At 43.3% G+C, this 20,139-nt stretch overlaps 1 protein-coding gene across 1 annotated transcript in view; it reads left to right on the forward strand.

Moving 5' to 3' along the window:
• The window catches only part of LOC148035576 (Major facilitator superfamily protein), a 91,669-nt gene extending 72,242 nt beyond the window's left edge, over positions 1 to 19,427 (forward strand). The window contains exon 10 of the mRNA XM_087677538.1: positions 19,019 to 19,427. Within this exon, the coding sequence (XP_087533664.1) occupies positions 19,019 to 19,216 (198 nt within the window). The 3' untranslated portion in view covers positions 19,217 to 19,427. The remainder of the gene's footprint in view (positions 1 to 19,018) is intronic.
• Positions 19,428 to 20,139: the final 712 nt, after the last annotated feature.

Below are 20,139 nucleotides of genomic sequence, written 5' to 3' on the forward strand. Positions count from 1 at the left end.
TGAGATAGGGCAGCAGCAGTAAATGGTTGATTTTCTTCAGTTCTTTGCATCTAGAAGCCGTTGTAGCGGAGCAGCAGCTGCATTTGACTGATTTTCAGTCATTCTTTGCGACAAAACTCTGAATTTTCTCTCTCTACAGCTTTCTCTCTCATCTAGAAGCCGTTGTGGTAGAGCAGCAGCTGCATTTGACTGATTTTCAGTCATTCTTTGCGACAAAACTCTGAATTTTCTCTCTCTACAGCTTTCTCTCTCATCTCCCAACCATTTCGCAGCCTTACTTCGAAGACCTCAGCATTTGGGCCCTTGGAGGTTGAGAAATTGCAAATTTCTCTGATGTAAATCCTAATTTACAGCAGAAATTAGGATTTAGCAGCAGCCTTGGGAAGCGTGCCAGGAATTGGAAGCTCCAAGACTTGGATTCAACAAGGCTGAAGGTGAATTTCAGCTAAATTCAGGTGGAGGACTAGCCAGCCATTGAATTTGGGGCATTTCCATCGTCTATGAAGTGGGTGAAGGCCAATTAAGTGCCCGAATCAAGGGGCAAAATAGATTGAAGACTTGCTGGTCACTTTGGACAGCAAGGGGAGTTTGGATTGCGAAGGGGATCGGGAGAATCCCATTGTAAATCAACTTCTTCTTCAATAAAGCTAAAGAAATAGCGAAAGGGGCACCAATTTTGGGGCCAATTGGGTGTGCATTGTCCAAGATCGGTAGGTAAATTTGTATTTTCAGATTTGCATTAATTGTTTGCAGCTGTAATTAAGTTGCAATCGGGGATTTACCACCCATCCACAGAAGGAAGGCTGGTTTCACACCCCATGGTCATGGTGGCTAAGAGTATGCACCCTCTTAGATGGTGGGAGAAAGGAAACCTCAAAACATGTATTCCTCAAAACATGCATTCTTCAAAATGGCAAAAAGATCCTCCACATGTTACATCTCCACCTTTTATACTTAACCCTAGCCTACCCTAGACTAAGGCATTTATCCTTTATTACATTCTCAGCCATTCCAAGTAGATCTCAGCTAGATTTGGTGGACTGTAGGAGGATTTTTGCTGTAAACCCTAAATTTTTTTAGAAATTAGAGCTTAGCATTAGCAATGACCTTTGGATCCATGCCAACAGGATAAGGCATTGTATACTGAAATCAGCACTTGAATTTGTTTTATTGGTAGGGATTTTAGATGCCAAGCCATCCATTGTGAATTGAGGCAACGTTGGTGGTTCCATTTGTGCAAGTCCTGGGTAAAAATCAAGGGGCAATTTGCCCAAATTGCTTGCTGATTTTTTGTAAAGCAAGGGGCTCTTGGATTAGCCGAGGAGATTGGAGAACCTTAGCTTGTAATTGATCCATTGGCAATTGAAGTTAAAGAAATACCAAAAGTGGCACTAGTTTTGGAACCATGGTGGCCATTGTCCAAGATTGTTAAGGTAATGCGTACATTTCAGTTTATGCTCAATTATTAATTGCTGTAATTAAGTGCTTGATCAGGTTTTACCACCCTATCTGAGAAGGGGGGCTGGTTTCAATGCATCAGCATCCTCTCTCTTTCCCCTTGATACAAGCCCTGCATTAGTTACAAAGAAAGAAGTGGATAAGCAGCTCACAAGAGAAGGAAGAATAGAGAAGCTGCGAGGAAGGGAACGGAGAGGAGAAAAATCAACAATGGTATTAGAGCACCTACCTAGTTGCCTTGTTTGGGCAGCTTTGCCACATCTTCAGCTTGTGTATTGAAACTTTTGGAGCCCCTTTTTGCCTTTGACATGCAACCGGGTTCCATGGAAGTAGTTCAAGAGAAGAACCAAATAAGGTGAACTAGAGAAGGAAGAGGAAGAGAAGAAGCTATGAGGAAAGATCACAAGCATGGGGGAATCCATTGTGATCAGACATTTGATTGCTCTCACATAGTCCATTCATTGATCCCAACATTTGTAGAAGTTGGTATTCCCATTCTTTCCCTTTCTTGTCTGCCTTTTCAAGTCTTTGAACAGCAGCAAAACAACCTTGTTTTGGGCATTTTTGGCACTCATTGTAGTTGCACTTGTGCTAGCATACGTATTCTAGTGTTTCCGTGACAGGTTAAAATGATTTTCTTGGATGTTTGGCACTAATTACCCCATGTGGACATACATGATGCATCATGTGTTGGTTGCAAAACAATTATGGGCATATGTATGAAGGATAGAGTTGGGGCCTGCACTATTGAGCTCTGTAGCAGCAAGTGGCATCTTCTAGTGGTGGAGAATCAGTTGTTACTACTGCGATGGTATGGAAAGGATGGACCTGCATATGCATTGATTGGCTTATCGTGCAAGAGACAAGGCATTCCTCATATTTGGCCATATTCTATGCCTAAGCAAGCTTGGGATGTACTTGCATCCTTGTATCATGTGTGCATGGAATCATGTATTGCATACTTGTGAAAGTAGTTAGAGGTTTGAGCACATGATTGAGGGAGATTCTATGGACTCCAATATGGTTTGAGTCAAAGATCTCATGGAGCAACTAGCCAACATTGATGAGATTATTGCATATGTATCTCTTGGTTCCACAATCTTGGGTGGATTCAAGATTGCCGTTGCTAGTACTATTTGCTTGGTTGCGAAAGGCAATCAAGACATGAGTAGTATTCTATAACTCTAGACAAATAGGCTAGCCCCAAGTGAGCTATCCAACTACCAAAAAGGGGCCCAATAACAAGCCTACAAGAGCCCAACACCCACAAAATGTACATTGCTAAAAGGTGGTATTGGTGGTGGGGCTTGTTGGCCTCATCTATATCTAGGTGTGGTGGATCTCAAGCATGGCTTTCTACATACATTGATGAAGTTTTGCACTTCAAATCATAAAATTGGTGTGCCTTTGAGTCCACGATGCAACTCCAATGTTGCAAAGATGAGGGAAAGAAGAAAAGAGAGGTGATTGGTGCAAGAAACCCAATCATCTTGTTGATGCATTCACAAGTGCATTGCCAATGAGAAAAAGAAAGCAACTAGGCATGTTAGTCATTGAGGGCACATCTAGCACAAAGGATGAGGCAATGAACTTAGCTTGGTTAGACATATGAGCAAATTATGCATTTGTGGTTGAATGCTTTTCTCATCCTTCATTGCACATGCAGTGCTTGTCAATGGCTGAGACCAAGGATGCATGGTACTTCTAGGAACATTCCTTCTCACAAAGAATAGAGCCTGACAGCACGTACTTGATGTAGAAGAGGTGCAATGGAGAAAAAAAGTCAATATGTGACATAGGTTTGGTGATGTAAAGGCTAGTGTGGAGTGCGGCGAGGTTAGTCAAGCATGTGAGAAAGAAAAGAATATTATGTTTATTAAAGGCCATACAAACCTATGAGACTTGAGTTGTACATTTGCAGATAATATCTTGTCATGAAGTACATAATAGATGAGATGCATATAGGTAGGAAACAGAAAATAAATTCAGACTGAGTTTCATCAAATCTGACTAAAAGAGAATTGTTGTACTCAAGATAAAGATGAGGCTAAAAGAAATCGGACTCAGCTTGACTCTAGTCCTAGGTGAAGTTGCTGTCCATAGGTAGCATCTGGTGGTAGGCCACCAGATGATGTATAGTAGATTTGTTAGGAAGGGTTGGAGGTTCCCTTTTTGAGGTTCCACCTGGCCCTGATGCGCAGCCATGGATTAAACACAGCAAACATGCTTCTAATGCCTCGAGAAAGGAAACTGATGGAATGCCGCCAATTGATAATCAAGTGTGTATTGAGCTAAGAAATGCATTCCATGCCGATTAGCCACTTAAACAGCCCCAAAACAAGCTTAATTTAATGAAGACCCTAAAACGGGGAGCGGTTCAAGAGAGTTTCGTGAAACCTTGGGAGGGTCCATCCTCATCTATAAATAGACAGGCTTTCCCCATTCAGTCTAATCTCTTCCATGCAGGTTTCTCACCCTTGTGTGCAGATCTCAGCCATTAGTCTCCCACCACGTGGTGGTCCAACCTTTGGAATTGCTGGCATCACCTCGTTCTACTGCCGCATTGTATTGTTGCATTCTACTGCGGTGTTTTACTATAGCATTCTACTACTGCGTTTTACTATGGTGTTACACTGCAGCATTCTACTACGGCCTTTTACTGTAGCATTCTATTGTTACGTTTTGCTGCTTTGTCCACATCATTAGGCATCATCCGGTGCAGTTGCCTCAATCTCCTCACACTGTGGTAATCAGCATTTGGTGTTTCTCTCACTGTGTCACTCCGATTGGTGGTCACAACACTTGGGATTTGTCTTTGGTGGACGTCACTTTCCGAGACACTGCTCTCCCCTTAGGCACACTGTATTCTCTTACATTCATTCACTTCAGAGTTCTGTTCTTTCTATCCCTTCTTTTGTTTGTGTTTGAGTTTTGAGTTTTGCGTTTAGGGTTTAAGTTTTACTTTCAGTGTCCGTGTTTGTCTCATTGTGCTTTTGTCATGGTCGTACACTTTGTGTTTCCTCAGTGCAAACCCTAGTAGTGTCTCCATACTCTTCTTCACATGGTATCAAAGCCGGTGCTCTTATAAAGAGTATCCTATGGATATTGTGGAGTGCTAGTCTTTGCATGAGGCACACAATACGACTTGTAACCGAATCATAATGTCATAGACACCTCCTTCTTGTGACCCCATGATATCTTATCAGGCTTCTCCATCACTAGAGGCCCTGAGGAGGCATTATGGACTTTGCGAGGAAAACGACACTCCATATTCATCCTCACCATCACCGTTTATGTTTACACCCATGCTAGATATTCCAGATTTCATTAACCTCATAGAAGAGTTTGAGGAGTACCTACACAACAAGTATGGACCAGAAGACATCCCTTCTTCCAATTTTGCTACTCCTTCTGAACTGGTTGGTGAGACTGGTCACCTTTTTTATCATGGAGGCAGACATTCATCATCAAGTATACCTACATCTTGTGTTTCATTTGAGCAAGTCAATTACTCTTCTTCTCTCCCTCTCATCCCACCCTCTTCTCTTGAAGCCATATCACACTCATTTCAAAACCTCGGCTTACATTCCACATTTGCCTCTACTACACTGGGAGTTGGACGTTTTGTCTCCGCTCCTAGCACATTCTCATTCTCTATTCCATATTCACATCACGATTGTTGGGTATCTCACACGCCTTACTTACGCCTACGCTCATATGGGAGTGTGCGGGTGATCACTAGGACACTGGGGCACTTTTTACTCTCGGTAGGAGAGGTTTTTTCCCCCAGATTATGTGTACTATTTTATATGTGCTTGTGGTGCACACTTACGGGCACTTACTATGTTCGGGTGTGAACAGCCCCTTATAACCCTAAGGTATAAGGGTTATCATTTGTACTTTCAGCTAACACTCTATTCAGTACTATTGCATTGGGTATCGTGCTCAACTCTGTCTCTCACTCTCACACTGTCTACTGCACTTCAGCTGCACCTCGATCCTCTCCCATCTGACATTTGGTATCAGAGCTGGTCAGCAGCTCTGTTCGGTTCCCGAGGACTTGCGTCAGCACTGACAGCTCGTCAGTACCTGTCTGGTACAGCACGTTCAGCCTGTACCTTCGTCAGCAGCCACGTCACTTGCAGCTCAGTCCTGCCCGTCAACAGTCGTAGTCGTCCGTCAGCAGCTCGCGAGCAGCACCAGGTCCACGTCTGACATTCAGCTGCAGGCGCTGACGTATGCCAGCGCGCTGTCCAACAGTGCAGTCCTCGTGAGCCCGCAAGTCTGACAACAGCCCGCCTGTTGCCGTTTTTAGAACTCCACGTCAGCAGCCCGTCGCCTGCGCTGTCCACGTCGCTGCCTTCTACGTTGGCCCGCCAGTCAACGTCCTGCCCACTTCGCCATCTGACGCCCTGTCCCGCCAGACGAGCTGCTCCCGTCTGCCCGCCATCTGACGCCCTGTCCCGCCACTGGTGCCCTGACGTGCCGCCTGTGTCCTGACGCGCCATCCTGCACGCCTGTACCTGTGCGTCAGCCCGACTGTACCCAGCAGTCATTACCTCGGGAATCGTGCCCGTCGTCAACACGCAGAGGTAACATTCTGCACTTTTCTGTTACACAGGAGTTCGTGCAACAGGTTCAGGTTCAGCATTGGGAAACGTGCTGAACAGCAGGTTCAGTGTTCAGCATTGGGAAACGTGCTGAACAGCAGGTTCAGTTTTCAGCATTGGGAAAAGTGCTGTGTCTGTCTGTGACACATTGAATGCACATTTTGGGGCTTTTGTAACAGACATTTGTGACAGAAATTTTGGGCAGAAAATTTTGGGGCTTTTGATGTTTTAGTGCTGCTGAGCACTAATTGCACCTTGGGAAGCGTGCATCAGTGACAGTTTTTGTGACAGAGTACCCTTTGCACATTAATTGCAGACTTGTGTTTGCTGCAATTTCTGGAAATTTGCAGATTTCCAGCCCGTACTGCATTGACATTGCTCTATTGCCTTTTGGGAAATAATGGCAAATCAGGGAGGAGATGTATTCACCTATGTGTCCAAGGAAGACCGATTGGATGGGAACAATTATTCCCTTTGGTCTTTTATGATGAAGAATGTATTAGTGGCAAAAAATTTGTGGGATTATGTCAGTGGAGAGGAAGCACGACCGGGAGTTGTGGCTCCCGCTACTCCTCCTCCAGGAGGACGTGCAAGAGGGCAACCTCAGCCCCCTCCACCTCAGCCCGCTCAGCCACTTCCCCCAAGAACTGCAGCTCAGAAAACTTGGGATACACGGGATGCACAGGCTATGTCGCTGATTGCATTGGCAGTTCAGCGTTCTATCATTCCTCATATTCGTTCAGCAGCTTCTTCACAAGAAGCTTGGTTGATATTGGAGCAGATGTTTGCAGGAAAGAATGAGACTCGCATCTCTTTCTTGAAGAAAGAGCTAGAGACTCTAAAGATGAATGAGGGTGATTCTATGCAGGATCATCTCAACAAAATTCAGGACTTGCGGGAGCAACTCATGAATGTGGATGAGTACTACTCAGATGCGCAGCTGATTTCTACGACATTGAATTCACTGGCTCCCTCTTACTTGGCTTTTCATACTGCCTTGAACCTCACTATGAGGATTTCGAAAGAGCCCATCACTTTCATTCAGCTTGTCAGTTTGCTTCTAGAGGAGGAACAAACTAGACGGAACAGTGGTGTGGATGGTATAGCCTCTGAGCAGGCTTTTATGTCAAGGCAGAAGGGTAAAAACAGCCAAGGGAAAAATGCTTCGCAGAGTTCTGGTAGTAGTAACACTTCACAGACAAGTCAGAAACAGGGGGGCACGCAAGCCAAGAAAGGAAAATGCCATTACTGCAAGAAGCCTGGCCACTACATCACTGAGTGCAGGAAGCGCATCGCCAAAGAGAAGAAGAAGGAGTCAGGGATGTCTGTTTCTGCAGCTCCTTCCACTGCTAGTGAGTCCGCGTCCTTTGTTGCAGACAGGGACTATTGTTTTTACACTTGCAGTTATGATGTCTCTTGGGCTGATAGAGCATTTAGCTCTACAGAAGATGCTGACACTTGGTTCTTTGACAGTGGTGCTTCACGGCATATCACATCTCGTAGAGATTTGTTTGCTTCTCTTGGTGCACCTCCCGTTGGGAAGTCTGTTCAGTGTGCTAATAATGCATCATACCCTGTTCGTGGTATTGGGGAGATTCAGCTTACAGCCATTGATGGCTCTATTCTCCGCCTACAGGATGCTTTGTATGTGCCTGGCATTAAGAAGAATCTGCTTTCCATTTCTTCTATGGCACGTTGTGGTTTGCAGGTCACCTTTGATGATGACCGTTGCATGGTCCGTGACAAGGAACACATGACATTGGTCTTGACAAGTTCTCTGTGTCATGGGTTATATGAGTTGGATGCTCTTTCGGTAGATCAGTCTGCATATTTGACATCCACTCTTACTCCTGCTATGTTAGAGGCAGAGTTATGGCATGCTCGTTTGGGGCATGTAAACTATGGCAGCTTGATGCTATTACAGCGTACTCAGATGTTGGATGGATTACCTCTCTTGGAGAGACCTCCTGAGCATTTATGCGAGGGTTGCATTTTGGGGAAAATGCATCGTTTCTCTTTTCCCCGTGATGTTGCTTTTAGAGCAACAGCCAGATTGCAGCTTGTGCATTCGGATGTTTGTGGGCCCATGCAGACACAGTCATTGGGTGGTTGTTACTATTTTGTAACATTTATTGATGACTTTACACGTTTGTGCTGGGTCTACTGCTTGAAAAAGAAGTCAGAAGTGTATGATGCATTTTTGGCTTTCAGTGCACTTGTGGAAACTCAGTCTGGTTGCAAGATTAAGACTCTCCGTTCGGACCGAGGGGGGGAATACATGTCCTCTATGCTGAATTCTTATTTGCAGCAGAAGGGCATTATCCATCAGTACACTACTGCATATACTCCACAGCAGAATGGGGTAGCAGAGAGGAAAAATCGGTCACTCATGGAGATGGCCAGATGTATGCTGAAGGCAAAGAGTTTGCCTCATAGTTTTTGGATGGAAGCCGTCATGTGCGCTTGCCACATTTTGAACAGATGCCCTACCAAGGCCTTGAAAACCGTCACACCTTTTGAGGCTTGGCACAGCCGCAAACCTTCTGTTGGCCACTTCCGTACTTTTGGGTGTCTTGCATATGCCCATATTCCACAGGTACTTCGAAAGAAGTTGGACAACAAGGCTGTAAAATGCATCTTTATGGGATATAGCAGCGAAAGCAAAGGCTACAGACTCTATGATCCCGTGACCAACAAGGTTTTTGTCAGCAGGGATGTTGTATTTGATGAAAAATCAGAATTATCCTTGGCTGGTTTTGATACATATCAGGCTGCCCGTGATGTCTTTGAAGGGCTGCTGCCCATCACATTTGGTGATTCAGCTGGTACTTCAGCAAATGAACCTAATGTTCAGCCAGCTGCTCCTATGGAACATGCAGTAAATCAGCACATTGCTGAAACTGAAATTCAGCAGGAACTTGTACACAGTCAGGAAGCAAGACAGGTGCCTAGATGGTACACGCAGACTATGAGAGATAGTCATTTGGAAACACCCTTGGCTGGTCGTACTCGAAGGCAAACTCGACTGCATGATTCAGCACATTCCATGGAGTTTGTTATGGCAGCATGTACTCATGATAATGAGGAGCCTGAATGTTTTGAGGATGCACGACATAGTGTGCATTGGATGGCAGCCATGCAAGCTGAATTGGATTCTATTCATAAGAATCATACTTGGGATTTGGTGTCTTTGCCAGTTGGCAAGCGTGCCATTGGTACGAAATGGGTCTACAAATTGAAAAGGAATGCAGATGGATCCATAGATAAGTACAAGGCACGGCTGGTAGCTAAAGGCTACGCACAGAAAAAGGGCATTGACTATGAGGAGACCTTTGCTCCTACCTCCCGTATGACGACCATTCGGTCTATGATTGCCTTGGCTGCACATTTTGGTTGGAAAGTGCATCAGCTGGATATAAAGACTGCATTCTTACATGGGGAACTTCAGGAAGAAGTGTATGTACAGCAGCCCATTGGTTTTGCAGTTGAAGGCTCAGAAAATTTAGTATGCAAGCTGAAAAAAGCTCTATATGGTTTGAAACAAGCTCCACGAGCTTGGTACGCAAAGATAGATGCTTTCTTGCTTAGTCAGGGGTTTGTAAACAGCCCATCTGAGTCTACCCTTTATGTACATAAAGAGGGGGGATCCATGCTGATTTTGTGTCTATATGTAGACGACCTTTTGCTCACTGGAACACGTGCTGATCAGATTTCAGCATTCAAAAATAATTTACAGCAAACTTTTGACATGTCTGACTTGGGTATTTTGCACTATTACTTGGGCATCCAGTTTGTACATGATGCTAGAGGCATTGGATTATGTCAGTCAAGGTACATTGGGCAACTTCTTGAGAAGTTTGGCTTACAGGATTGCAAGCCAGTTTGTACACCCATGGAACCTGGGCTCAAACTGTCATTACATGATGACAGTGATTTGTTTGATATCCATACTTATGCTCCAGCAGTGGGATGTCTCATCTATCTATGCCACACTCGGCCAGACATACAGTTTGCCGTTTCAGTTTTGAGCAGGTACATGCATCAGCCTCGTATGTCGCATTGGCAAGCTGTGAAGCGTGTGTTTCGTTACTTGCAGGGTACTAGAGCTCTTGGATTGCTTTATGCCAAGGGGGGACCACTGCAGTTACATGCTTACAGTGACTCTGATTGGGCTGGTGATTTTGATACTCGTCACTCTACTAGTGGCAATTGTTTCTTTCTTGGCTCGTCATGCATTTCTTGGCTTAGCAAGAAACAATCCACTGTTGCCACGTCGTCATGTGAAGCTGAGTACAAGGCAGCCTTCACTACTGCAGTTGAGTGCGTATGGCTTAGACGCTTACTTGCTGATTTGGATGTATCTGTTACGGAGCCTACTCCTTTATATACTGACAGTCAGAGTGCCATTGCAGTGGCACGGAACCCTGTGTTTCATGCTCGCACGAAACACATAGAGATTCACTACCACTTTGTCAGAGAGAGGCTACATGCAGGTGATATCAGTCTTGTCTACTGTCCTACCACCAGCAATGTGGCAGACATCTTCACCAAAGCTCTTCCACGAGACAAATTTGAAGCATTTCGCGATGCTTTGAATTTGACACCCTTTGGTGGCGGATGATCCTTGTACACTTGATCACTCTTCACTCCAGGGGGGTTTGTTGGGTATCTCACACGCCTTACTTACGCCTACGCTCATATGGGAGTGTGCGGGTGATCACTAGGACACTGGGGCACTTTTTACTCTCGGTAGGAGAGGTTTTTTCCCCCAGATTATGTGTACTATTTTATATGTGCTTGTGGTGCACACTTACGGGCACTTACTATGTTCGGGTGTGAACAGCCCCTTATAACCCTAAGGTATAAGGGTTATCATTTGTACTTTCAGCTAACACTCTATTCAGTACTATTGCATTGGGTATCGTGCTCAACTCTGTCTCTCACTCTCACACTGTCTACTGCACTTCAGCTGCACCTCGATCCTCTCCCATCTGACAACGATGCCTCGTTAGGGGGCATTCCACCTCTTAACACTGTCACCTATCCTTTTTCACAAGCCATTCCGCACTATGGAACTTTGTTACAGGGAATGCCACCCTCTAACACAATTTCCTTTATTTGTCCTCGTGTAAGTACATCTTTTCCACTTGAGACAGCTATGATGGACATCCCCCTCACTACCCCCAACTACACACCCCCCATGACCTCTTAGATGCAGGGATTTCCTTCCTTTGCTTATGGTGCATTGTCTCACTTTCCATGGGTCACTCCTATGTAGGGATTTCCATCCTTTGCTCCATGTGTCCCTATCCCTTCACCATGGGGTCATGCGATGCCAATGCCCATGCCTAGTCATCCCACATACACATTTGGATCCACCATGCACACTTGTCGAATGCCTGGTGGACACTATGGAACCCATTCCCAAGTATACCCCTTTCCACCACAATACCCATGCTATCCACCTTATCCAAGCACTCGCACTCTTGTTGCCTCGATCAGGAATGCCTTCATGGATAAGACTTGTTCCAACAGGTGGAATTTCACTACTTAGTAGAACTATATGTGGCAATAAGTGCTCGAGTCTCAGGGTCTTTGGGACCTTGTTGTTGGGATTGAGGACCCTCATCTAGCCCACCCTGATTACATCTATCTATGGAGAGCTCACAATGCCACAACCAATGTCGAGTTGATGTAGGGTTTGCTTTTTGAGTTTAAATCTCAGTTACAACACTCCTCTCTTACATCAGAACATTGGAATCATCTCATTGATTGCTATGCGGCTAGAGATCGTACTCGGCGCACAAACATCGACTTTGAGCTTCAAGAATTTTCCATTAAGGAAGGGGATGATTTGAAAGTCAAGTTGTTTGAATATTAGAGGTTACTAGTTGAGTTTACCACTAATGGCTCTTTGAAGTCACACGATGATCAAAGGTTACATTCTTCTTGAACAAGTTGCCTGACAAATACTTCCATTTTATCCAGCACATTATCTCACTGTCTAGATTGTTAATCTTTTATGAGTTTGAGTGTCAGTTCTTGCATTATACAAGGCTACATGGGCAAGTCCACAAGAAGTCCTCCACTTAAATCTATTTAGAGAGGCGTAGGTTGGTTGCCTCTTCTTCGGGAGGAAAAACCAATAGTGGCAAGAACTCACAAGATGCGAGGCAAGCTAGAACAAGGGTGATATCACTTCATTTGACGGAAACAAAGAACCTCGACTCCTTTGGTAGCAAATTCCTAACAAAAATAGATTTTGCATGCACTGCTAGAGGTCGGGCCATGTGGACAAGGAGTGTCGTAACAAGGCCCAAGGTCTTCCTCCTAGAAAACCATAGCAGACTACCACAACCCCATAGTCTAGTGGGGCTACTCCTCCCACTGCTGCCCCATCTACTCCTTTAGCCCCCACGGCTATTGGACATGTGGCACACGGATAGCCTCAGCGGTCATCCTACTCTACTCCCGAGGGGTTGAGTGATTGGTCTGCTAGCACCGATCTTCTCACACTTTATGCATCCCTTCTTAGGAACTCCACTGCACCTTCTAGGCCGCCTTCCCTACCTCGTTATACACAATGGTGGCCGTCCACTTAGCCTTTCCTTTTCAAGTCTTCCGCTGCATTTACACAAACATACACATTTATATTATTACACTTGTTCATTTAGTTCATTTTTCATTTCAATTTTGTTTTTCTTTTTAGAGCATCTCACTACTAACCTCTGTGATTGTGAATCTTACTCTCTTTGGGATACACACCGTTCCCTTCATGGTTTTATCTTCCTAGGAGTTTTGCTTTTCTACCAGCATGGAGGCTTCTTCTCTCGAGGCGGATCGTACAACATCTCTCTTGATGCTATCATGGGGGTGACTAGCTCCAAGGGTATTGGGGGAAACTCCAAGGCGTTGAGATATCGAGCTCCACTCGTGATATGCCAGGGTGACCGTTGTTCATTTATGTTACCGACTTGTTAGCTACAGATGCGGTTGGTACACCACCCATGAATAATAGTTAGATGACAGCTATCCTTATCTACTCTAGTTCGTGGCTCAGTTAGTATGCCACCTTAGTTAGTCGAGTTTGGTTTGAGACCCATATATAGGGTTCTTCTATTTCTCTGTACAAGAGTTCTTTTGGCTTATACAACTAAGAAGAGGAAAACTGTTTTCAGCCTCCACCTTTGTGTGTATTCCCCCATTGTGTAAGTGAGAAAGCTACAAGTGAGACTCCTTCCTTCTCTCCCACAATCTTGACATGGTATCAGAGCCTGGTTTGTGGTAAGGAGCTCAAGAAAGCAAACCAAGTTCGCGGTGTTCTGGTAAGAGGACCAGTGTTGCTTTCATTTTTCGAGTTTGGGAGCAAGTCTCTGCAGGTAGCACAGCCGGAAAGTGCAAGAGTGCATTGTCTCAGATTGAGACGCCTTTCACGGTGTAGCAAGAGGGCAGTATATGCTACGGGATAGGGCTTTGGCCCTAGGTTGCCCTGTTTTTTTTATTCGAGGCCATTTCGGGGCCCGTTTTGGAGGCGGAAGTTTTCTGCACGCACTCAGGAAAAGACCCTGTTTTTTGTTGTGCGACCACTATTCTACACAGGTCGGTGAAAAGTTACCGTAGAAATTGCATTGTATGCCTGTGTGCAGAGACATTGGGAGTTACAGAATCATCCTTGTTGCCTGTTGATGCAAAATCGTCACTAGGAAGTGACTGTGTGGTCAAATGCCACTTTCGTCAGTTGTGCAAATTTGCCTTTGTGAGACTGAAGCTGTGTTTTTTGTAGTGACAGAATTTTTTGCAGTGTTCTGTAATGGCGTCTGATTCTCTTTCACAAATTGTCACTGAAAAGCTTGACAAGAACAACTTCCAAGCATGGAAGTTTAGAATGACGAATTTCCTTACTCTCCCTTCCACTTGATTAGTTAAGTCCTCATGAGCAAGCACAAGATACCTCATTTGCCAAAGACTTGTAGGCATTGCATTCATTCATTTCAAAGTTGTGTTCTTTCTATCCCTTCTTCTGTTTGTGTTTGAGTTTTTGTGTTTAAGTTTTGAGTTTTGCTTTCTGCATCTGTGTTTGTCTCGTTGTGCTTTTGTCGTGGTCATACACTCTATGTTTCCTCAATGCAAACCCTAGTAGTGCCTCCACACTCTTCTTCAGTGTGCTCCTATGTGCAAGTCATGTCCGTCACTGAAGACTCTTAGGACCTTGATTGGGAACACTTATTGGAGTTTGCAAATACTTTGTTGGTTGATTACATTCAATATAAGCGTGAAGCATTTTTTGATTAGGATCAAGATGATGTTCTAGATGCAATGGTTGATACCAAGACATTGCTGTGTTCTTTGTCAGCATTTTATGAAAGAGGGGTCATCCTCTTTTTCATGGGCAGGATCCAAGTGCTTCCATGGGTCTGTCAATGGCTCAACTCAATGCTATTGGGTGGGTGACTATGGGACGGGAATTTTTGTAGCACCACGGGGCTCCTATGAAGTAATGCTCAAATTGAGAATGCTCCATGACAACCTATTGGCAAAGGTGCCTTAGTTTTTTTATCGACACCTTGTTCATGTGGTACCATGGAGACCGATGGCTAACTTTCAGTGCCTACTTCAACAAGAATGCCTAGTTTGGGTGGAAGTGGAGGCTAGCCCTATTGTGAATTGGCCTTAAGGAAGCTATGGTAGCCATTGGCACGATCTTGGTGCCCCCTAGCTCAAGGGCCACCAATTGCAATCGCATGTGTATGCTATGGGATGTTGCTTGCAAGCAGCCTAATTGGTTAAGGCTAAACTCTCTTGGAATGCCGTCCTTGCATTACCATTTGAAATGGGGCACCTTTGCTGGTCATTGTTTTTCTTGTGGGCAGTTGGCGTATTTTATGGTTGAGTGCTTGGATGACAAGGTAATTCCAAAGGTGAAAATTCCACTAGTGGGCCAAGGAAGATCTCATGATTGAAGGCCCTTAGGATGAGGAGGTTCTAGCACCCACCAACATAGATGAAGGGAAAAAACCTATGCAGTCCTAGGATCAATTGGAATAGGGTTGGATGGATACCCGTTCCAAAAGGAACAATAATATTAATATGAACATCTCAACTCCTAAATTTGGCAGTGCCTAGGACTCCTTATAGAGCTATGGGTGATGTAAGGATCAGCAGCCCATGGTGTGTCCATTTGCTGACAGGGTCTCTTTTGCTCCACGGAATGCTTTTGTTGGAAAAACCCTTGTGGATCACTTTAAAGGTCCCCTAGTTGCACTTGTTTTTGATATAGGAGGCAAGGTGTTCATTCCATGGGATTGGTATTATCCCAAATCTATTTCCAAGAAGGGGAATGGTCCCTCTACCTCTAAATCGTTTAGTCAACGAATGAACTTATTTGCAGTATTGGTATATTTCTTGGATGAGGGAACGCTTTAGCTGTTAGCATAAAAAGTTAAAGCAAGGCATGATGAGCCCCAACCTTGATTTTTTTCTTGATTATATATGAATGGTGAAGCAGGAAAGATTGTGGATTGTCATGGTTTTCATTTGTTTTATGTTGGGGCTTTGCACGACACTATTCTGGTGTTCTCATCTTGGTTCATGAGAGATTTCAGCCGATCCTTGTCAAAAATGATGTGCATGGATGCTTTGTGGTGATTGAATTGTACTTGATGGGGAGGTCCTGTGGTTGATTGGTCTATGTGTGGAGTAGACCAACAATCTCTTTGACACTTCGCAAACTGGGGTTGCTGATGGGAGACTTCAACATGTGTGTGGATTCACTGCAGTTTATTTTTGGGCATTTAGTGATGGATGCTTTTGAGAATTGGGTCTGCCCTGAATATTCGTAAACAACTCCTTTGGTCCCGGTTGCATCTATTGGATCTGGGATTCACATTTCATTCGGTGTAGTATTTTGCTGTATGGTCTAGATTGGATTGCATATATGTCATGCACGATGATGCATTTCTGCTAGAGATCTTGGATATGCAAGTCTTGAATCAATATGCCTTATTAGATCATTTTCTTTTGCAATTGGAGATGCTTATGCAATTTGTTGCACGTTTTGCACAATTCTTGGAAAAGGTTACTTTGCACTTTAATTCCTCTTATTTGAAACACGTGGTTTTAAGTGGCTACATGGGATAATTGCTTGAGCACTTCTTGTCAGTCTTTCCAATGAGCGGCAATCAATTCTCCGAGCAGCTGATTTGTAATGTGCAGCCGGTTGCTCAATAGTATAGTATTCATCATGCATCCCTTTGTAGGTAGCGTCGGCAGGCGGCAAAAGAACTCTTAGCCTTGGTTCGTTCACTACTTCTTGAGTCACCAGATGATGATGTGTTTCTGCCCCCATTGGCCACAAGATTGGTTGATCTTATTTAGCAATTCCAATTAAGAACTTATCAGCAAGTGAAATTGAAATCTCTGACTGAAAATTTGCAAGATGCCTCCTACCAGACCCATTAATTCTTTCAGGATTTGCACCTTTCCCCTTGCATAGATGAATATGGTTAGATTCCAGAACCTGGAGGGCAACATGGTCACAGATCCGCAGATTGTTGTTCAAATATGCCAGAACTATTTTCTAGATCTTCTCAGCTTGGCTCAAACCCCTTCTGCACAGATCTCTAATGCTCATGTGACTTTTTATCACTTGATCAGGGATCATGTTTCGCCCGACATCCATAATGCCTTGGAAAGTGATATCCATGAGGATGAGGTGATGGATGTATCGTTGCATTTAGCCATGGATAAAAGTCTTGGTTGAGATGGCTTCACTAACAAGTTTTTTGACACTTATGCCGCTAGTCTGGTGAAGCCATTGACTGCCATGTGCCAACAAGTGTGGGAAACAAGATTTATGCCTATGCAGAGGGTTGTCCGGCAGTATGGCATTCATTATGTCTTCCTTTGTAGACAATGTGGGTAGGCTACATAAGACTTACTAGCTTTGGTTTGTTCCTTGTTGCTTGAATCCTCAGATGATGCATTTCTGCTTCCATTGGTTGTGAGGTTGGTTGAACTGATACACTAGTTTCAGTTGAGATATTTTCAGGAGGCTAATCTAAAAACTCTGACAGAGAATTAGAAAGACGCTTCTTGACAATCTCATAAATTCTTTAAGGGTTTGTATGCTTCTCTTGCGTGAGAGAACATGACTAGACTTCAGTATGCAAAGGGTCGAACAGTTACAAATCCACAAACCATTGTGCATATGTGCATAAGTTATTTTCTGAAACCTCTTTGCGTAGGCTTCTGAGTAGATTGCTCATTCCCATTCAGCTTTCTATGCTTTGGTTAGGGATCAGGTTTCACTTGACATCTATGTTGCCTTGGAGAGTGCTATTCATGAGGATAAGGTTATGGATGTCTTATTGCCTTTGCCCATGGAATAAAGTCTTGGTTGGGATGACCTCACTAATGAATTCTTTGAGGCTTATGCTACTCGTTTGGTGAAACCCTTGATAGCCATGTGCCAACGAGTTTGGGAGATTGAGATTATGCTTGTATCATGGAAGGTAAGAGTTATCAATCGGTTTGTGAAAGTGCCCTCTCCATCAATGTTGAAACATAGAAGACCAATCTCTTTGATGGGGTCCATGTATAGAATTTTCTCGAAAGTGATGGTAATCTCTTGGTGTTGATATTTAGCCAAACCACTATGGATGGGTAGGGGATCATGAGGTGCTAAAGGTAGCCAAATTAAATCAATCAAAAGCAGCCTTCGCTTATAGCATTTTTTTTGGGTGTGGTCATGGTGATTCCAGTGTCATTGCAGAAGTTTATATCCCACAGCCGGGTGTGAGCAGTGATTGTACTTTGATGCCTCAGGGAACTCTACATTGGTTGAACCCTACACGTCTGAATTGTGGGAGGGATCGGATATATGGTTGTGCCACCAGATTTAGGGTACGGAAATACAGCTTCTTCAAAACTTGAAGCAAAAATATGGTGATAAATATCCCACTTGCTAGAAAAAGAAAGCCACTGTGAGGCATTCAAAAAGGTGGGAAGGCTCCTGCAGTGCTGACGTACCCACCATATAAAGAAAGTCCTAGGTGCTGATGAGGTCATGATTATTATCAAGTGCTTTCTAAGGCCTTAAGAACCAAAAACAACTAAAAGCAAGTATCTGGGACAGATCTTAGATTTAGCAGCATGCTATACAGTCACCTTTTTCCATGAGAATATCCAGCTTGTTTTAAATATGTAGGCAAAAAGAAGTCATCATTGTCCATGTATGCATTTATGAAAGGTGACATATTAACGTATGTTTACTCATAGAGCAACTTTTATTGGAGCGCTGGTTACTCAAAGGAAATAGACTCTCATCACAAAAGTCCTTAGGTTGTGGAGGAGAGATTCACACCCCATATGCATACAGTGGAATAAAAGAGAGGGAAACATCAGGACTGGAGGGCACTCAGAAGTATGATTGCTTCAGCTACAATTTGTATGTAGAAGAAGTAATGGTATAGAGCATGCTCAGAGATATGATTCCACCAAAACCTGTCTAGAAGTACTAATGGTATGCTAGGGTGGCATGCTGGCTTACATAACACTCTGAATGACCTCCACATGTTTTCTAGAGCATTTGTACCATTTGCTTATGAAGAGTTTGCCTCATCTTTTTTGATCTGGTAACCAGAAAATTTTTCTGGACCCTCAAGAACAACCATTATTTAAATATTATGGTCCTTCCAGATAAGTTTCTTAGAGTTTGGCCAAATTATTTGCATAGGGACCACAATCCAGGTGAAAAACTGCTGACAGTGCATGAGGATAAAGAGTATCACATTTTCAAAAGTTGATGGTTTGTGTGTCTGTTTTTCCTTTGAATTTGCAAACTGAAACTCCGAAGCAACATGCAAATTTGACCACAAGGCTTCATGAACATTTTTAATATTCGATATTGAATGTAAGATGATGAAGCTGACTATATGTTATGGCACATGTAGGAGTCCGCATTTGCTCAATGGAAGATCTGGCAAAGCGCTGCTACAGCTGTGGTCTTTTTTATCACCCCATACACTCTTCTCTATGCGAGGCTTGTAGTTCTATTAGGGGCATGGTCTGTCTGTATGATATCATTCTTAATGCTTAGGTTTATTTGTGGCAATGCTCAGGGTAAAACATCAATGGAACAAATTCCATAAAATATGCAACCTCATAATGGAATATTTTGTGGCAATGTTCAGTTTAAAACATCAATGGAAGATAGATTTCTATAGTCATGTGACCATCATACATTTTGGAACAACTGATGTGCACTTTCAAATTGCAAAACTTTAGTGTTATTCTACCACATGTATTTTTTTTGGAGGTCATTGTATAAAGATGTCAAAATAGACATTCCTTGTTAAAATTGTCTCGTCACATTCTCTCTCTTAAATCATGTACCAAGTGAGAAGGGACTGCAACAATACATTTATCTTAAGAAAATTAGTGTGGATGATTCCATTACTGCTACAGGTTTTGCAAGGAAGCATTTGCCCTTTTTAAAAAAATGTCATTGTTGCAAATTAACATGAAGGGGAAACAACTAGTTGTGCTCATTTTTGTTGACATTTCAGGGAGTAGTGTTATTTCCTAGTTCTTTGAAATATGCTCGTCAAAAAAAGGCACGATATTACTCAACCTCCCTCCCCTATGTCAAAAGCCATGGTTACCATCCTTCACTATAGAATATTAATTAACATAAGTATTTACATTCATGATATATATTTGATTACCATATAATGAAAATAACAAAGCATTTCATAAAGAAATCTTATTTTGATAAAAACACAACCTAAATCTAATGCTCTAGTATTATTTATAGTAAAGTGACTAAATCAAATAAGTTAATATTACTTAGTTGAATAAACATTGGGAGAATATTGAAGAGACTAAGATTATCATGGTTCATACCAATCCATATATTGTGATATTTTTTACAAAGGATAAGAATAATGTGGTTGGATAAGGAAATGCCATTCATTTCTTTGGATAAACTATTGGGATCAAATTTAGTAAGAAAATGTACGTGTGTAACTCCCAATGCTGAATCTTAGTTCACTTGCTAGTTGGAAAGGCCCAA

The sequence above is a fragment of the Lygodium microphyllum genome, chromosome 5 (genome assembly GCF_053477565.2).
Source record: "Lygodium microphyllum isolate KBCC chromosome 5, Lygodium_microphyllum_v1.1.10, whole genome shotgun sequence".
Taxonomy (NCBI): domain Eukaryota; kingdom Viridiplantae; phylum Streptophyta; class Polypodiopsida; order Schizaeales; family Lygodiaceae; genus Lygodium; species Lygodium microphyllum.